This window comes from Betta splendens, chromosome 1 (assembly GCF_900634795.4).
Source record: "Betta splendens chromosome 1, fBetSpl5.4, whole genome shotgun sequence".
Classification (NCBI taxonomy): Eukaryota; Metazoa; Chordata; class Actinopteri; order Anabantiformes; family Osphronemidae; genus Betta; species Betta splendens.
In genome coordinates, this window is record NC_040881.3 from 19,216,280 (window position 1) to 19,236,215 (window position 19,936).

Consider the following 19,936-nt stretch of genomic DNA (forward strand, 5'->3'; position numbering starts at 1 on the left):
ACGACTCTAGTCGGATTTGACTATTAAGTGCTGCATGTGCGTATACATGCGTTTAAGGGAAGTGAAATAACTCCTGGCTCCAAGATGGTTACAGTAATGTGCCCTTCAAATCTGTCATTTTGTTGATGCACTTACAAACAATTTGGGTTCAGCTACTTTTATGAATTTAAATGTGTGAATACTTATAATACTTTTAGTCTATGGCAAAGCTTATTAAAGTGAAGTTATTAAAACTGCTGCAAAGCCAAATTTAAAAGGTTCTGTTAGGTGTCACTGTAATGCAGATGAAAAATGAATTAGTTTTACAACTTTGATAAAGAATTCATCTCATTCACATGTACATCATATTTAACCTTCCTTATCGTACTGTAAAAGAAGAAAGTCGACAGACAGGAGCTCATTCATGGTTTTATTGAGTAATTTCAGCTCTGGCCCTTTTCACTCATTTTTACAACATACAGATGCTGTTTTCTCAGCTTTGCTTCTGGAAGGGAATCTGTAAAACACAGTTCAGTTCAGGATGCAGTCCCGACTACCTTTGCTTTCACATTAACAGGGAAACTATGCATAAAACCTGCTGTGAGTGGCGCTACAGACCTCGACAACAGCCTCCCGTACGCTGTCCACATCCAGAACGCCACTGGCGCTGTCTTTGTCCACTTGGAAGAAGTTTAGTGTGATGCGGATGGGTGATGATGTGTCTTCCACACAACTCTGCAAAAACAAACACCCTCCTATTATTAAAAACTGAAACTTTTTGCTCTTCCAGGCTCTGTATGTCTGTAAATAGGTAAATAGCTATTAATAAATAGAAACTTTACAGTAAAGTCAGTCATCCTTGCCTCTATTCATTGAATTAAAATGTGAAAGCATCAACAACGTTTAAAATTAAAAAAAAAAACATTTCGTTGTCAACTAAAAATAAAAACCAAACCTTCCTTTCGGTTTTAGTTGTGAAGATTCTAAATAATTCTTGAATTTAGAACAAACACTTAACATAAATCACAAGATCCTGGCAGATACTTGAACTGTGGTTTCAAAACAAAATTCAAATTGCAAAAATCTCTGGTAGTAAATAATATACCTGAAGGTTGAATAGAATGTGTATGTTTAGTTGTTTGTAACCTTACTGGTATGTGGATGGAGAAGCGTCGGCAGGTGTCTTCATGCCCGATCTCAAGTGTAGCAGTGTGTCTGCTGGCTTCATTGGTTTGACTGAAGAAACCTCGACGTGTTTGCCTCTTTGGATCCACGTCCAGGTCGTACGAGATGTTCAGTCCAACGCTGCCTACTCCTGCAAACACATCAGTGTCAACAGTGTACATCAGACTTCATGACCTCAAAGATAAGTCTGAACATAATATTCTGAACACTATGTTTGAATTCACTTCAGTTATTAATGCCATCTTAAATAAAGGTATTACCTGCTTTGCTCTCTGTCGTTTCTACCCTTTTAAAGCAGAGTGTTAATACACGTTCATCTGTATTGACCAGGCAGCCGTCCTTTCCAATCCTTATTTCTTCAGGCTGAATATAGAGTTGAGGCAGGATATTGAAAACAGGCCTGGACCTGAACAATGAAGAAGAAGACTCAAGACTTGTTTCTTGGCAAATTCATTAGAGAAAGACACTGTTTGGTGCATGAATACAATGTATTATAGGGTCAAGTACCTCAAGACAACAGTTGTGTCCAGTGATCCAATAACGATATGTGGCAGTCCATCCACCTCATGGTCAATGTCTCCATCAATGCTCAGTCCAAAGTATCTCAGTCCGGGTAGAATTTGTTGACCCATAATCTTCTAAAGTACGACAGAAGAGACAAGTGCAGAAACTCTCAGCTTACATACATTAGGCAAACTACATGCATGGCGGAAAATGTTGGTCCCCTCTGTTAATGAAAATAAAATTTACATTTTGTCATTTTGTCCTGGCCTGTTTTAACAACTACTTTAAACCACAGGTTTAACAATTCATTGTTGGATTTTAATACTTTTCTACTGAATACTTTCAATTAAACATCTCATCACTTTGTTCCGTATAAAGGTCAGACAGTCTCATCTTAACCTCATCACTCAAACCACAATTCAGAGCCGTACAGCCATTTTTATTTCTCACCTGGCTGAAAGTGCTGCGCATCCCGCTTTGTTTGTCGCCAAGGTAGATGTACACAGCTCCTCTGTTTTCGTCCTCCAGAGGGGCTCCAACAGCAACGTCTCTAAGTCCGTCTCCATTCAGATCAGCAATGCTTGATATGGTGGTGCCAAATCTGCCCTTGGCTGACGCTGCCACGATCCGCTCACGTCTCAGTTCAATCTATGGAAAACAAGAACATGTTGTCATGAAACATTAAACGTTTAAATGTTGTCATGCTGATGCTGGTTCTATCGCAGCTCGCACCTCGTCCGTCAGTGTGTAGACGTAGATCTGACCTTCTCGCTTCTCTTTAGGATGATTCCAAAACATTGGAGCTCCCACCAGCAGGAAGTCAGTGTTACCGTCGGAGTCAATATCTACCGAGCACAGCTCTGCACCGAAGTAGGAGCCCATCTGAAAGCGTATGGACAGATCCATCATCCTTGATTTGATATTCCTGCACCTCCAGCTCAACATTAGGTAGAACAGGGGAATTGAAAGCAAGCAGGAATGTGGCCCTGGACCAGGACAGGACCCCAAGTTGAGGCATTTCAGCTGAGAAAATAATACTTTTAAAAGTTAGTTTCCTTTAGTTTTAGGAGCGGCTCACTCAGAGTTGAGTTTAACAGAAATGCTGTAAAATGATGCCTTTGGGAGATCACGCAAGACCCTCTTGAGCTGAAGGAGGTCAGTTTCTGTCAAATATGGTTGAACCACTCATGGAAACAATGCTGCATAACAGATCTTGGCTATTTGTGTTACAGTTTGTCATATTCATAGAAAGTAGATCATCTTAAAGTAGTCACCAACCCGGTCTCCATTTAGTCTTTGGACTGGAATCCAGTTCTCACAGTCATGTGTGTAAAGGACAACCTGTCCTTTCTGCTCAAACTGTGGTGCTCCAGTAAAATGCAGATGAATATTGTTCCTTTTTCCAACAGAAACAGAGTTTTCTGCAAAAGCACCAGAGATATTTAATGATCTGTAGAACCTGTGATAGACCAACACAAAGTGCTAAATAATGTATAATGTCGGAGGAGCCAAAGGTAATGATCACCGGGTGAAATGGGGTTTCTTTTACAAGTTTCGTAATTTCGATTGACATTTTGACATTGACATTGGATTGACTGTTGACTCAGGTTTGTTTTTTTTTTCACGGACCATCTAATCGTAAAGAGCAGAGAGAGAAATCCACTCACCAATGTAGAAGGCAGGATTCAGGCCTGGATCCTTGCTTTGATTTTTTTCTCTTGCATAAATCCTTTGGAGCAGGCCACACCAATTGTTGGATCTGACTGAACCAAGCACAGCCAGCGCAGTATCCTGTTAACAAATGAGCACAGTGATGTTGGGAGTTATTAGATAACCAGATATCCATCCCTCCATCCATTTCTACCACTTATTCCCATGTGGGGTCACCAGCAGGGTACACGCTGGACAGGTCGCCAGTCCAACACACGCATTCACATGCATTGCCTACGGGCAATTCAAAGTGACCAATCAACCTAATGCATGTTTTTATACCGTGGGAGGAAGCCGGAGAACCTGGAGAGAACCTGGAGAGAACCCGGAGAGAACCCACGCAAACCCATCACCTCATCCTTTGTAATATCTGCTATTTCCTGCTCCACAACATCTTCCTCCATTCTTTCATTTTCCTCATTCATCAGCTCCTTAAATTACTCCTTCCATTTACTCTGCACACTCTCCTGGGTCGTTAGCACCTTTCCATCTCTGTCCTTAATCACCCGTATCTGTTGCACATCCTTCCCATCTCTATCTCTGTCTGACTAGCCTCTACAAGTCCTTCTGTCCTTCCTTCATGTCTAACCTGTTATACAGCTCATCGTAAGCTTCCTGTTTGGCCTTTGCCACCTTCCTCTTCACTCATAGGATGTAGTCCACCTGCATGCTCCTACGTCCATTCTTGTATGTCACTTTGTGTTCCCCTCTGGAATTAAGTCTTGACTATAGTCACTCCATCCTCTTAACAAAGTCCACCACCACCTGTCCTTCTAGGTTCTTCTCTTTTACACCAAACCTGCCCATCACCTCCTCATCACCTCTGTTCCCCTCCCGCACATGCCCTATGAAATTTTTTCCAACCACTACCCTCTCTACTCTGGGGATACTCTCTATGACCTCATCTAACTCACTCCAGAATCTCTCCTTCTCTTCTGAGTCACAGCCACTTGTGGAGCACACTTACTTTTTGAATTTCTAGCTTCAGGCTCATCACCCTGTCTGAGACTCTTTTCACCTTTAGAACACTGTTTACAAACTCCCCCTTCATGATCACTCATACCCCATTACTCTTCCACACTATGGTAGAACAGATTGTATCTACGTGCTCATCTCATCCTCATCTCCTGCACACACAGTACATCTACCTTCCTTCTCTCCATCATGTCTGACAGCTCTGAACATTGTTCAACATTAAGAGTCCCTCAGACTCCCTTCTCAGATCTATGCTTCTGTCTTTCCTCACCGTGGGTTAACAGCATCAGTGGTGGTCGTTGACCAATCCAGTATAACAAATTCAGCTCTATCCAGACTTACGTTGATGACGACAGCGCTGAAGATGCTCTGAGGCGTTTTGTTATTCTTGTCCCCTGTCACTTTGATGCCTAAATGTAAGAAATATGTAGTTTATTCACCACTAAACTGCTGTGAAACAATACAAACACTGAACATTAATGTGTAACGGTGATAAAATAAATTATCACCTTTCATTCTAAATATTCTGATTAGAATATTTTCCAGTATTCCAGTGAGTCCATCATAGTTCTCAATTTGAAAACCAAAGTCTTTGGTCGGCTTTGAAGCAATGGCGGTAAATCTGTCCAGCCTAGGACCTCTGACCTAGAAGAACAAAGCATCGTGGTTTAACGTCAAATTGTAGGATGAGATGTGTTATATGACGTCACATCTTACCGCTATGACAAGGCGAATGATGTTCTTGTCTTGATATTGTCCTATGATGTTACGTCTGTCAGTGTCACTGGGGTTTCCATCTGTTATCAGCACCAGACCTTTAGTTGCATCAGCTGAAGCACCTGCAGCTGGATTTTCTAAGAGGTCGTTTCTGAAACAAGTTTGAAAATATAGAATTAGTAAAAAAGAGAATGAAAAAATTATGAAGGAAAAAATGTTAATAATTAGATGATTAGGATTATTGTTCATCAGTCCACTGGTTTTCCCTTTGTGTATTGGAACTCACAGCACAAACGTGAGAGCTTTGTGTGTGTTGGTGAGTTTCCTCATGTGAGGTTCCTTCTGAAGTTTATCAAGAGCAGTGCCAGCAACATAGTCATTGAAGTCAAAGACCAGTCTGGGATATGAGGAAAACTGAACTGCTGCAAACTAAAGAAAACAAATACCATACAGTCATTTTACTGTTATGTATGTTTAAACTAACAAATGAATGAATAGTTTAATGTTGCAGTGACCTTGATTGATGAGTTCTTAAGGAGGTCAATAATTTCCTTTATGAAATCCTTATTTTTATTGAACTCTTCCTCAGTCATACTCTCTGATCCATCAAACAGAAAGACAAAGTCCATAGTCCTCTTCCTGCATTCTAAAAACACTATTGAATGACATTAATGAAATATATACCTTTATAAAACAGACACTGAGACACTGTTTTATGGCAGTAAAGCCAATGTCAGAGCAGATGTTGCCTGTGTACTTATATTGACAGAGCTGGAGTAGAGAGTTACTCCACTCACTAAATGTTCATTTACCTTTGGACAAGAGAGAGGAGAACTGCTGAGGATCATCTTCCATTTTGTAGCATACACTATTCACTGGAGTGGGCCCAGCGCATACCTGGTCCAGATCAGTATACTTAACCTAGATCAGATGGCAGCACAGTGATATTCATGAAGCTGACATGTCCAGAAACAGAAATGACCTCACATAGAACGAGCATGTCCAGGTGAGTGGAACGGGCTGAGCTTTGTGATTTCCTTACAGTCGGCGGACCACGGGTGGGACCGTCCACTACTGATAGTCCAAACTTCTTGATCTTGATAGGCGTTGATTCATCTGTGAGAGACATACAGAATCTGAGACAATAGCAATTGATGTGGCCAAGTGACAATGTCATACAGGTGTAACTAAGAAACAGAACTGAATCCAGATGTCCAGATGGTCCTGCACATAGAACCATGAGGCGGAACTTTCCAAAGAAATCCCACAATGTATGACCAAACCCACACCAGTAAAGCTACAACTACTGCTTTAATTACCACTAACACTGTTAATAGTATACAGTAAAGTATACTATTCTAAATACAGTAATTGTCAGAAAACATTAACCTGGATGAGGCACATACAAACACTGAACATTAATGTGTAACGGTGATAAAGGAATTCATCACCTTCCATTCTACGGATTGTGATCTGAATATTTTCCAGTATTCCAGTGAGTCCATCATAGTTCTCAATTTGAAAACCAAAGTCTTTGGTCGGCTTTAAAGCAATGGAGGTAAATCTGTCCAGCCTAGTACTTCTGACCTAGAAGAACAAAGCATCGTGTTTTAACGTCAAATTATAGGATGAGATGTGTTATATGACGTCACATCTTACCGCTATGACAAGGCGAATGATGTTCTTGTCTTGATATTGTCCTATGATGTTACGTCTGTCAGTGTCACTGGGGGTTCCCTCTGTTATCAGCACCAGAACTTTAGTTGCATCAGCTGAAGCACCTGCAGCTGGATTTTCTAAGAGGTCGTTTCTGAAACAAGTTTGAAAATATAGAATTAGTAAAAAAGAGAATGAAAAAATTATGAAGGAAAAAATGTTAATAATTAGATGATTAGGATTATTGTTCATCAGTCCACTGGTTTTCCCTTTGTGTATTGGAACTCACAGCACAAACGTGAGAGCTTTGTGTGTGTTGGTGAGTTGCCTCATGTGAGGTTCCTTCTGAAGTTTATCAAGAGCAGTGCCAGCAACATAATCATTGAAGTCAAAGACCAGTCTGGGATATGAGGAAAACTGAACTGCTGCAAACTAAAGAAAGCAAATACAATACAGTCGTTTTACTATTATGTATGTTTAAACTAACAAACGAATGAATAGTTTGCAGTGACCTTGATTGATGAGTTCTTAAGGCTGTCAATAATATTCTTTATGAAATCCTTATTTTTATTGAACTCTTCCTCAGTCATACTCTCTGATCCTTCAAACAGAAAGACAAGGTCCACAGTCTTCTTCCTGTGTTCTGAAAACATTATTGAATGACAGTAATGACATATTTATTTTAAAAAACAGACAAAGACTTTGTTCTATGGCAGTGAAGCACATTTCATATTGCTACTTTAAAAACTATTACCATGATGTCAGACACAAGGGACACAGACTTTATTCATGTAATCTAATGCACTTATAGTAAAAGGAACTCAACTGTAAAATTACTAAAATCAACTAAAAAAACAATGGATAGTTTACACTTTATTCACTGCTCATCTTTATTTTCACATTGTAGGAAACTGAAGATTGTGGATAATTGTGTAATTGACAGAAAACATTCACCTGGGATGATGAGGCACTGGTGGGTTTGCTGTGGCTCAGACTGGTATCCATGTGATCCATTTAGCTGCTGGGGTGGAAGTTCTCTATATTGGGGTTAAACAGAAGTGCAGGTGTTTTAAACAAACAATATTTATGTTTTGCAGAGGAAAATGCACTATGATGAAAATAATAGTTAATGTACAGTGTTATTGATCAGGCATCAGGTAACTACCGCATATACAGTACTCTATGTAGATGATGTCTGTATTTACACATGGTTTTAGTAAAATGTTCTCATTATTTAGTTTCCATCTGGAGCTTACCCGTTATTGCTGGCAGATGACTCGTGAAGCACTTTGATTCTGAGAAGCTCTTTTTGTTCTGTTGTGAGGATGTAGGGGGTTGTTGTACCAATACTGAAAGCCAACGATGTGGAGATGGCTGGAATATGTAAAAAACATTACATCACTAAACAGAATCAAATACATCTTGGGTGTCTGCCACCCACACAAGGACGACCACCATCACAGCAAACACTTTGTCAGGGGCCTAAGAATGTTTTTTTGGATCGCGCAGCGCTGAATGTCCCAACACTGACACTGTGTGGTGGGCTCAGAGATATAGCTGAACCCAGTCTGTGCAAAACACAACCAGAAGAAAACATGACATTTGAAGATTATGCAAAAGGGAGGGACCAGCTCTTGTTTCTGATTGGTCAAAAACCAAGTCACTTTATCTTTCACTTCCCGTCTCTCTTTTTAACTTGAACGTACTCAGAACTGAATGTTAGTGGAAGATATGACTCCTGGGATGGAGCCAACATTGTATTATACACCTTCTAATCAGCTCTGGAGGAATGTCTTTCATGTATATATGCTTGCTAGGGGTAAACGCAAAATTAATGCTGATAAAGTGAGTGGCTGCCACCTCCCGTCCCTCCAGGAGCTGCACAGCTCCGCGAGACAGGCTTGAAACCGACCTATTTCCCACAGAGCATGAACACTCTCAGCCCCTCTCCTCCGCCCAGAGACCCCCGTCCTTCAGGACAAGGACCTCACATCACAAAAACAGCTTCTTCCCCAATGCAGTCAGTCTACTTACAGTACTTAAGGCCACCTTGAACCACTGAACCTTTAAACCGTCCCGTCTTTAGATGTTGCCCTGTGCATTTTATTCACTGTAGGGCAATTGACCCATATTCTAACAAAATGATGTGTAACATATGGTAAAATGCAAAAGTCAAGTAAAAGTCAAAACATAATCATTTTAACAATATGCTAAATCTTTATTTCAGATTATTGGGTTAAACTCAGCAATAACATTCGGACCTAGTTTCTTTTTTGATAAAATCAGTTTCGCTCTTACCAACAGCCACAGTGTACGTCAGCCAGATGAGGAGCTTTTTCACATGCATCCTTTCCGTTAGTCTTGTCCTGAATCGGAGACTAAATGAGTCGTTAACAAGGAAAAGAGTGGCCAGTGGGAGGGATTGTACATGTTTGCTCAGAGCAGATGAAGGTGCATATTTATTCTATGTGCTTTGCCGAGTTAGATGTTATTTACTTATTTGACTGTTACACGTCTGCCAGGAAGCGTTTGACCTGGATTGAACCTGCTCTGACTACTGAACAGAACCTGTGTTTAATATGTAAAGTTTAGTGACTGGTCTCCACAATTGTCTGATGATACAAATTCATGCTCCAGGTATAAATATCAGACATGATGCTCATGTATATTGTTTGTAGTTCTTTTATAAGTGAAGAGCATAAAATGTACAGTATTCACATTAGGACGAGAAGCCATTTAACATAAAGAGCAAAGACTGTTCCCTTTGACCCTTTTACATTTTACACAGTAGCAGATAAAACATTTACTTGGAAGTCGGAGGTTGTTTTTCTGTGGGTTACACTGTCGTGTCACAGCGAGTTCTGGGTTCAATTCCCGGGGCGGCCCGGGTGCCTTTCTGTGTGGAGTTTGCGTGTTCTCCCTGTGTTTGCATGGGTTCTTCCTCCCACAGTCCAAAGACATGCATTAGATTGATTGGTCTCTCTGAACTGCCCATAGGTGTGAGTGTGTGTGAATGCTTGTCTGTCTGTGTGTGTTGCCCTGCGATGGACTGGTGACCTGTCCGGGCTCTACCCTGCCTCTCGCCCAAAGACAGCTGGTATGGGCTCCAGCATCACCCGCGACCATGCATGGAAACAAGCGGTAGAAAATGGATGGATGGAGGTTGTTTTCCCACATTTATGGTGTTATGCTAACTTGTTGGGTCCGGTGCATATTATTTAAAAATGCCATCTAAGCTTCTAACCACTTTTTTTCTCATGTTGTGTTCAACCATCAGTAAACCATCCTGCATTTACTCAAACAACTTTGGGTAAAACCTTTTCAGTAGCCAGACAGGAACAGAATCACTTACTTAATAAATACTTACATGTTGTGTTACAATACGACAATCGTTATAATTACAGTGTAAATAAAATTATTACTTATTCTCTTTCATTTTAACCCACTTCAATATAGCTGGATGCGTTTTGCGTCCCACTATGCATTTACATCATCTAAATCAAATCCCATTTGAGTTTAACCTTGCCATGACAAGTCCTCTGAGTCCTGCTGTTGAAACCTGCAGAAAGAGCCACTCATGGACTTTTCATTTGGATCAGATGAAGTTGGAGATAGAAGTCAACTGCTGTAAACTTAGGTTGACAATTAAAAGCAAATAAGGAAAGAAAGTATCTAACAAATCTGCTTATGATCTGACATGGAGCATACCCGATAAACAAAACCCTTATATTTCTTCACTTTTGTATCAATTACTGTGTCCTGTGTCCAGCTTCATTAGAGTAGGATCAATCCCCTCATCCAGCTTTTAGTGAAAAGCCTGACCCCCTCAATTCTATCACACTATGAATCAGTTATGGAGCTGCTGCCCTTTGCCTCATTATTATCAAGAAACTTGTCGTCCTCTGTAGGCTCTTCTTTAGTATCGTACATAGCGGTGGACTCGGCATCTTCCTCATCCATGGGCAGTTGTCTCCTCTTGAAGCATCCCATCTTGTGGCAGACACACAAAAAAGCACCATTAATGCCAAACACCTAAATCTGAATCATTTAAACACATTTGAAATGTTCCTGTCTCACCTTAAACATAATGATTGTGAGTAAGATAAGAAGCAGCAGTCCCAGTCCCACGCCAGTTGAAATGATCAGCTTTCTGTCCATGGGAATAATGAACTCAACCCGAACTTCAGTCTGTTGTCACACAAAACACAAAAATAAAGCCAGATGTAGGAAGGTGCTACTGTTGTAGTGAGGCTGTAGTTGTAGACTGAACGTACCCATTTCACTGTTGGACTGTTGTCTTTAGTCGGGCACCTTGTATTAGATCTCTTTCGTGTCAGTCCTTCTTCCTGTAGTTTTAAATATCATAAATTAGGTTTATGGAAAAGAACATTCTAACCATCTTTTGTGAGGCTGATCAGCAATTTACCTCTTGCTTACGGTTGTTTAGTACATATTTGGTCGTATCGTAGTCGACGTGTATAAAGCTTTGAAATTTCACCTCTGCACCATCGCCAGTGTATCGTTTCAGGAAGGCGATGTTCTGCAATGCAAAGAGAAGCTGTTTAATGGCGTCCGTGACTGTCGGTGGCACGGTGGTGTGCAGTGCCATACCTCCGCCTGCTCCTTGAGGTCCTTAAACTGGACATCTCCTGAGAGTTTGATCTCTATCCAGGATTCTTTCCTCAGCGTGAAAGTGTCACACTTTATGACCTGGAGGTGTTGTTCTGATGAACAGAACTGCAACAGGTTTACAGAGGTTATAGTGTAGGTGCACCACGTGTTAAGATAAAATATTGGAACTGTAAATGTTTACTTACAGTAGATGTGTCAGTGCACCGAGTTTGGTTCTAAAAAGAGAAAAAGGAACAGGATTTTTTTTTACACAGGAACAGTAAAAACAAGAACACTTGTGTTCTGATGGTCCCCAAATTACCTCATTCTCCAAGACTTTGTAATTGTTCAATTTAAAATTATGCTCCAGATCATCTGTGAAGCCCAGAGACACATTCACAGGAAATGCCTTCCAGCCCAGATTGTCGATCTGGGAAACAGTGAAAAAACAGTTGGTCCGTTAAAAAAAGGTTTTAGACCTGTTAATTTTGAGAGTCAGATGAGAAGAGGGATGACACATCCCAAATAGTTGGCTCTTTCTGGTGGTTGTGTAGCAGAGCTCATAGTAACTATTAATGGAAATTTGTTTGTTAGTCTAAGTACATGATGTAGGTTCCAGCATTACACCACATCTGTTCACATGAAGCACATCATTCAAACCAGTCAGTTCTGTTGTAGTGTAAAACCTGCACAAAACGTGCTATGAAATAATTTAAAGCCTCACTCTATATATGATCTCCAGTCTCTTAGGTTTGGGATCCTCTGATGTAAAGTTTAAATAGGTGTCGATGCCTTCTTTCCTGCAAACAAGGGCAGATTTTCACCTCAGCATCAGCAGCGGCATGTTACTGTAGTGAATAAAGAGAAATGACCAAAGCAAACACCTACACTGTCACTGCCATTTTAATTTCAAATTGTACCGGGATGTTTTTCGTCATGGAGCTCAGGTTTGTGTCGTTTGCATTGTTACTGCGGAAGCAAAAGCATGTTTGTGAATATTAGATGTGACATTTGCAATAATAATTACATAATTATTATATTATATAGAATATACAGAGACGTTTCTGACCTTTTCCCTGCAACTGTCATTGAGATTGTGTCGTCCCAAAGATGCTCATGATTATTTGTAGCATCACGCATCATGGGGCGGAAAAACAGTTGAAATGTTATCTTTTGATGAAGAGAGTATAAACGTTAGTCAGGCGTCGTGTTAAAACGGAACTGTGGGCGTCGTGTGGTGTCGGCATCTGGGTACAGTGTGACTCACTGAGGAGTTGCTGCGAAACACAGGAAGGCTGACACCACAAACTGTCGTGTTGAGCAAGGTCTCCTGATCGTAACAGTGTTGGATCATTGGTTCTGGCTCCTGTTTTTAGAATTCAGAAGGAGAATGAATGGACACCACATTAACAGCTAGGCTAGTTAGCTACGTGTTTCTAAAAACGGCCTTAGTGCTCAAGTATCAACGTTCAGTCTCACATCCTGTGTGGGTTTCAATTCCCCTCAAGATTTCTTTTCACTTTAACACAATTACTCAGAAAGCAGCAGAGACATGTACTTAGTTAGTGTCACATGTAGGAGTTTATTAAGATTTATGCTTCAACACAACCCACTACAACAGAAAGTATCCCTGAAATCAGGTCGTCCTGGTCCGTGACTCCAAGTGTGATTTTAGTAGATTATTATTATAGACTTTTTGCTTTATGCATTATCCACAATGCATCTAGACCACAAATCTCCTGTCTGTGAAGCCTCTTCACTTGCACTTATTTTCAAACCCGAGTGAGCCAGTGAGTGAGGCAGCTTATTGGATTTTAAGAAGGTCTTTTGGAGCAGACAGTTTGGACGATGAGGTGGCAGGAATAAGGTACTCAACCAGTGCTATCCAGCCCTGAGCTTACTTTGATGCTCACTACTGTATGTAATAACACAGTTACGAGCAGTAGACAAATATGGCCTAATAGAATATTTCAAAATAAAAGGTTACCGCGGTCTGCATCTTGGTGAATGACAGGCCCTCGGGGTAGTGCATCGTGATGCTGGTGTTGAACGATCTATCGCCATCATTGGACAGTTTCACAACCACGATGAAATTTGCTTCCTCTGACTCTCCGTCTGGCACCAACAGTGTTGGAGTCCTGAAACAAACAGGTCCGGTCTTAGGTTTGGTGGAACGTTGCTAATGTGACTCATGCTGTGCTGTGTTTGGGACATGTACATACTTGAAGTTGAAATCCACAATAAGATCAGCGATGCACTGATCGCTTGTTGCACAGAGCCTCTCAAAAGGAATCTGCAAACAAGACTTTATGTCAAATTTGATTCGAAATAGAGAACATGAGAGAAATGGTGCAAAAAATCCCATAGGGCTTTAGAAAATCAGAGCGGATGCAAATGGATTTCTTTGTTGTTGCTTTACCTTGACAAAAGCCAGCTTACTGCTGTCCACATTCAGGACAGCCTTTGCTTTATCAACGTCTGTTTGGGTGAAGTTCAGTTTGATGGAGATTGGTGATAATGTGTCGTCCACACATTTCTGCAAGTTTTAGTGTTATTTAGATTAATGAAAAAAGACTTTTCTGTGTGAGAAAGAATGAATATATTCTATCATACTAGCATGTAGATGCTGTAGTTGAAGCAGGTGGATTGATTCTCCAGCCTATAGGCAGAATTAATATTCCTGCTTTTCCTATCAGTCCGACTGAAGAACCCTCGATGCGTTTGTCTTGTTGAATCAACGTCGAGTGCGAAGGAGATGTTCAGTCCAGAGCCTGTCATCACTGCAGACATTATAACATATGACATATTGTTGGTAAAATTAATTTACAGGAGGTGCAGCAACAGCAGCTTAACTCAACGCTTTTATGAATCTTCACCTTCTTTGCTCTTTGTTGTTTCTGTGGTTACAAAGCAGACGGTCAAGTTCACCATTGGTAAAATTGTGTCTGTCTTGAGTGGGCACTCGATTTGGTCGATCTTTATCTCTTTAGGACGAAAAGACAGCTGTGCTGTGACGTTGAACACGGGCCTGGACCTGAAAGACAGTTATTGGAATGCATAATATTACTTCATGCCATGCACGTTTTCTTAACTTTCTCACCTTTTTGGGATTAACAGTTGTGCATACAGGGTGATGGAAACAGTAACCTTACCTCAGAACAACTGCTGTGCCCTTTGATCCGATCACTATATCTGGCAGGTTATCTACTCCCATGTCCATTTTCCCATCAATAGATTGCCCAAAGAATCTCAGCCGGGCTTCAATTTCCCGTCCAGCGATTCTCTGCAATAACGCGAGTGAGTCATAGAACATTTTGACACTTCACACCTCCAACCTGATATTAAAGCTTGCCTTTGGGTTCATGACTGTATATGTGACACTGGTGCTTCACACTGCTGTTTATGTTTATCCCAAGCTTTGTTTGGGATGACTGACATTTAGCAGACTTTTCTTAAATTCTTAATTTCAGTTTTTTAATCTACTACTACTATTTAGAATACATGTCCCTTAACGCTACAATCATTTGGTTTGTGTCTCACCTGGCTGAAAGTGCTGCGTATCCCGCTTTGTTTGTCGCCAAGGTAGATGTACACAGCTCCTCTGTTTTCGTCCTCCAGAGGGGCTCCAACAGCAACGTCTCTAAGTCTGTCTCCATTCAGATCAGCAATGCTTGATATGGTGGTGCCAAATCTGCCCATGGCTGACGCTGCCACGATCCGCTCACGTCTCAGTTCAATCTATGGAAAACAAGAACATGTTGTCATGGAACATTAAACGTTTAAATGTTGTCATGCTGATGCTGGTTCTATCGCAGCTCGCACCTCGTCCGTCAGTGTGTAGACGTAGATCTGACCTTCTCGCTTCTCTTGAGGATGATAAAACATTGGAGCTCCCACCAGCAGGAAGTCAGTGTTACCGTCAGAGTCAATATCTACCGAGCACAGCTCTGCACCGAAGTAGGAGCCCATCTGAAAAGCACTTTGTTGTGACTAACGAGGTAAACCCGCCTTTTAAACAAGCTGTTATACTGGACACAGCTAGTTAAAGAGAAACATCTTAAAAATGACATTAACTGTGATGAGAGCAGAACAGCTTTTCTTGTTTAAGGATGGATAATTAAGATTCTGTCATCATAAGACTGACCTGGTCTCCGGTCAGTCTTTGGGCTGGAATCCATTTTGAGTCGTTGCGTGTGAAAAAAACAACCTGCCCCGTGTGATTAAATCTTGGTGCACCGGTAAAGTACAGAGTGTTGTTTTGCTTCCTTCCAACAGAAATAGAGTATCCTGAAACAGTAACGTGTATGTTTAAAGAGATGCTTTATTCTCCGGGGGCTCACGCGAGCACCTGTTACCTGTGATATTAGTCAAACACATATTTACCCATGTAGGAATCACTCTCCATGTTCGGGTCTTTAATTTGTGTAAATGTTTCAGCACCTCCCGTCCTCTCTTCCAGAGAGCCACGCCAGGTGTTTGATCCCACTGAGCCCAGGATCAGCGTATCCTGGGGACAGAAACCTTTCTGCTCAGAGAAGAATCAAACTACTTATGCTGGGAGTGAGCACATTAGATGATAGTGCTGTGTGCTAATCTGATGGAGGCTGCAGAAAACTAGCATCGAGTTCAAAAGCAATCCAAAGCAATGTGATAAGTGTTACAGTTACAGTTATTGTAGGAGATTAGAAGATCACTAACGTTGTAGACGACAGCACTGAAGCCGCTCTGAGCCATTTCACTAGTCATGTCCTCTGCCCGAGACGCTTTAGTGCCTAAATGTGAGACATATCAAGTTCATTTGCCACTTAACTAGTATAACCAAATATAAAGACAAAAAACACAAATTTTTATTACCTTCCATTTTGAAGATTTTGATTTGAAAATTTCCCAGTATTCCAGTGAGTCCTTTATAGTTCTCAATTTGAAAACCAAAGTCTTTGGTCGGCTTTGAAGCAATGGAGGTAAATTTGTCCAGCTTAGTACCTTTTACCTGAAAGAACAACAATAAACATCCATGATGATGGTGATAATAATAATAATAATAATAATAATAATAATAATAATAATAATAAGAATAAGAATAAGAATAAGAATAAGAATAAGAATAAGAATAAGAATAAGAATAAGAATAAGAATAAGAATAAGAATAAGAATAAGAATAAAGCAACATGTTACACATTACATACACATTACCGCTATGACAAAGCGAATGATGTTCTTGTCTTCATATTGTCCTGTGATGTTACGTCTGTCAGTGTCACTGGGGTTTCCATCTGTTATCAGCACCAGAACTTTAGTTGCATCAGCTGTAGCACCTGCAGCTGGATTTTCTAAGATGTCGTTTCTGAAACAAGTTTGAAAATATTGAATTAGTAAAGCAGAGGAACACACGTCCGCGCGCGCACACACACACACACACACACACACACACACACACACACACACACACACACACACACACACACACACACACACACACACACACACACACACACACACACACACTCTTTAACAACTGTTAAATGGTTGACTGAACTCACAGCACAAACGTGAGAGCTTTGTGTGTGTTGGTGAGTTTCCTCATGTGAGGTTCCTTCTGAAGTTTATCAAGAGCAGTGCCAGCAACATAGTCATTGAAGTCAAAGACCAGTCTGGGATCTGAGGCAAACTGAACTGCTGCAAACTAAAGAAAACAAATACCATACAGTAATTTTACTGTTATGTATGTTTAAACTAACAAACAAATGAATAGTTTAATGTTGCAGTGACCTTGATTGATGAGTTCTTAAGTTTGTCAATAATTTCCTTTATGAAATCCTTATTTTTATTGAACTCTTCCTCAGTCATACTCTCTGATCCATCAAACAGAAAGACAAGGTTTACGTTTTTATTTCTGCATTCTGAAAAAAAAGAAATAGATATAGGGCAATAAAAAATGCAATGGGGCATTTACCTGTGAGAATAAAAAGGTCCTACAGTATGAGCACAGTGTGCGACATCTGTTACCTTGAAATCCAGGCGTGGTAACAGACACTTGTGTGAGATTCTCTGTGATTTTGTAACAAACGCTATTAAGGTAAGAGTTCTCGTAGCATTCATGGGCTACGCTCGGGCTGCAAACCTGGAGCAGAACAGACAAAAATGTGTCACTAATCGCTGTCATCCTTTCCAGAACCATGCGCTGGATATTGTAAAAATGATACAAATTAATTCCAAACACAAAGCTTTCTGGTGACCTTACAGTGAACTGTGAGCCCGAATTTGCAGCTATCGTCAGACCCAAATGCCTAATTGGTATCATTTGGTTTCTGAAAGAAAATTCTACAACAGCAGAATTGATTTTAACAAAGAATTATCCAACTTCAATAATAGCAGGGTTTATTACAAAGGCATAACCATGTTTGTACCTTTTGGGTTGAACCACTGCTTAATATTGGAGATTTCCCCAGATTCATTTAGCTTCAGAGGTGCAGTGATGATTAATCTGTAAATGATAATTAGGCAGAGGAACAGTTATTTTTCTTGTTGTGCACAGACATTTTAGTTAGACATTTCTGGAATTTTTCAACAGAATTTTACCCTATATCACAGAATGCAGTACTGTAAATTGTTTTATTCAGTACATGTATATAACTGTAGTTTCCAGTACATCATGGGATTTTTCGATAACATCACACATTTTATACAGCGATTTAACACATATCTTTTCATTACAGCGCACCACTACTTTTGGCGCTTTATTAATTAATAAAGTATTGATTACAGTAATATAATGGTAATCTAGGGATTTACAGTACCAATTACTGTAAATTTGAAATACAGTAATGATTACTGTATATTTGAATATAACCCTTTGAAATGTCTAACAGTGCAGACACAGGAAGATTAGTCACTGTGCAGCGTCAGTGACAAACCACAGCTCTTTGCAGAATCCTCTGGAAGCAGCGCTGTCAGCAACCTACTGCGCCGTCGCTGGTGCAAACTCACCCTTTCCTTGAGTCGGACGCGTACTGAAGCACCTTGTAGCCATAAAAGTCTTGCTGTTCGCCTTCGTAGATATGCGGAGTCTTCGTGTTGATGTTGAAAGACAAAGAAACAGGGATGGCTACGGTTGGGAAAGAAGAAACACAGAAGTCAGAAGTCTCTAAATCGTGTGTGTGTGTGTGTGTGTGTGTGTGTGTGTGTGTGTGTGTGTGTGTGTGTGTGTGTGTGTGTGTGTGTGTGTGTGTGAGTGAGTGACACCAAATTATTCTGTTGTACAGTGGCAATAAAGTTATTCTATTCTATGAAAAAGGTCTATACACCAGTGGTACAGAACCACAATCTCTCTCACTGTAAATGTGGAGGGAAATGAAATTGTGCCACTAGAAGAGGTAACATGTATTATTGTTGATCGGCAGAGTGTGTGAGTGGGCAAAATATTTATCAAATCGTGTCAAGTTCACATGCGGAATCAGCAAAACAAGCCAAGAAAACGTGAATGAACTTTTAACCTTGAATCTACATAAGCAAACTCTAAAACATTATGATACGTCTCATCTGCTTCACTTGTGTCTTATGATAACAAGAGTTTTACAATGTAAGGTCTATTATTAGACAATCAGTGAATCAGTAACGCTTCTGACTCTAGTCTCCGGTAAGCGACTGCATTACACCCTATGATCAGATTAGAACCCCTTAAGAGAAAAACTGAAGTATGAGAAAACCCATTCATGTCTTCATGTAGACATGTAGACAGACTTCATGTAGACACCGTACATCAAGACCTTTTTTTTCGCTTTTACCACCAGAACTGTTTAATGTAACGTTGCAAAAGACTTTGAAATGTGTCAAGTCTACTTGTGGTCAAACACTTGTCTTCGCTCATTTCAAAGATTTCCTGAATACCTGCTTCCAAAAGAGATCGGAACCTTAACAAATCATTTTATAATTAGAAAATGATAATACCTGTAAAATACATATAAATTACTCAACATTATTAGATTGTAATAGTGATGTTATTCACTCTATCCTGACTTTCGCAGACACACACACACACGCATGAACACGTCGTTGTCCATGTCTTTTTGGAGCAGGCAAATTCCTTCAGAACCGAATCAACGGTGCTCTTACCCAACGCCATCATGCAGGCCAGCAGGCAGATGCGTCGCTGCCACTTCATCTTTCACCTCACCCTCCTCACTGGCTCAACGTTAACGTGCTGCTGGGGCGGCTTGTTCTCGTCTGTGCAATGCTTCCTGTGTGCTTTGAAAATAAGGGTGTTTCCGCAGCAGATGCTTGCACCAGCACTAAGTAATGTCAGTAGAATGTTCACTTAGGCCTCTAATACCAAAATAGTTTTATTAACATAAAAAACACGTGTGGCTTTTGAAAAGTAAAAAATAACAATGCTGAATAAATATTAGTGAATAAATAGTTGTGGCTAGTAAAAATAAATATTTTTCACATGACAGCGAGTTTCCCAACTGTGTGGTTCTGTTCACCAGGACTCCAGCCTGCGTCCTGCCACTGGTTGTATGTGGCACTTCATTGTCCAAGTTACTTGTTTAAGATTGTGATTGTGAAAAATTTAAAGTGGACAATCAAAGTTCTCTGTTTT

The 19,936-nt window shown here is 40.4% G+C and overlaps 2 protein-coding genes across 2 annotated transcripts; both read right to left on the reverse strand.

Annotated features, from left to right (window-relative positions):
- Positions 1–392: 392 nt before the first annotated feature.
- Positions 393–9,172, reverse strand: LOC114854134 (integrin alpha-M-like). Its single transcript, XM_029148297.3, has 23 exons — positions 9,025–9,172; positions 7,983–8,100; positions 7,681–7,763; positions 7,239–7,369; positions 7,016–7,158; positions 6,730–6,880; positions 6,522–6,657; positions 6,113–6,186; positions 5,883–5,991; positions 5,586–5,725; positions 5,357–5,499; positions 5,071–5,221; positions 4,863–4,998; positions 4,696–4,763; positions 3,336–3,459; positions 2,947–3,089; positions 2,401–2,550; positions 2,119–2,316; positions 1,672–1,802; positions 1,425–1,570; positions 1,131–1,294; positions 598–714; positions 393–496 (listed from the first exon to the last, which is right to left on the reverse strand). Exons 1-23 carry the CDS (start codon positions 9,071–9,073, stop codon positions 473–475), a joined length of 2,829 nt encoding a protein of 942 aa, XP_029004130.1. The 5' UTR covers positions 9,074–9,172; the 3' UTR covers positions 393–472.
- A 220-nt stretch (positions 9,173–9,392) lies between these two features.
- Positions 9,393–19,593, reverse strand: zmp:0000001082 (integrin alpha-D). The gene is made up of 31 exons (XM_029148175.3): positions 19,450–19,593; positions 18,325–18,442; positions 17,745–17,821; positions 17,579–17,658; positions 17,344–17,458; positions 17,107–17,237; positions 16,878–17,020; positions 16,531–16,681; positions 16,192–16,327; positions 16,036–16,109; positions 15,721–15,844; positions 15,482–15,624; positions 15,160–15,306; positions 14,878–15,075; positions 14,490–14,620; positions 14,214–14,371; positions 13,951–14,117; positions 13,757–13,873; positions 13,560–13,630; positions 13,325–13,475; positions 12,605–12,703; positions 12,407–12,507; positions 12,226–12,306; positions 12,062–12,137; positions 11,660–11,767; positions 11,544–11,573; positions 11,338–11,463; positions 11,153–11,266; positions 11,001–11,072; positions 10,804–10,914; positions 9,393–10,716 (listed from the first exon to the last, which is right to left on the reverse strand). Exons 1-31 carry the CDS (start codon positions 19,496–19,498, stop codon positions 10,567–10,569), a joined length of 3,549 nt encoding a protein of 1,182 aa, XP_029004008.1. The 5' UTR covers positions 19,499–19,593; the 3' UTR covers positions 9,393–10,566.
- Positions 19,594–19,936: the final 343 nt, after the last annotated feature.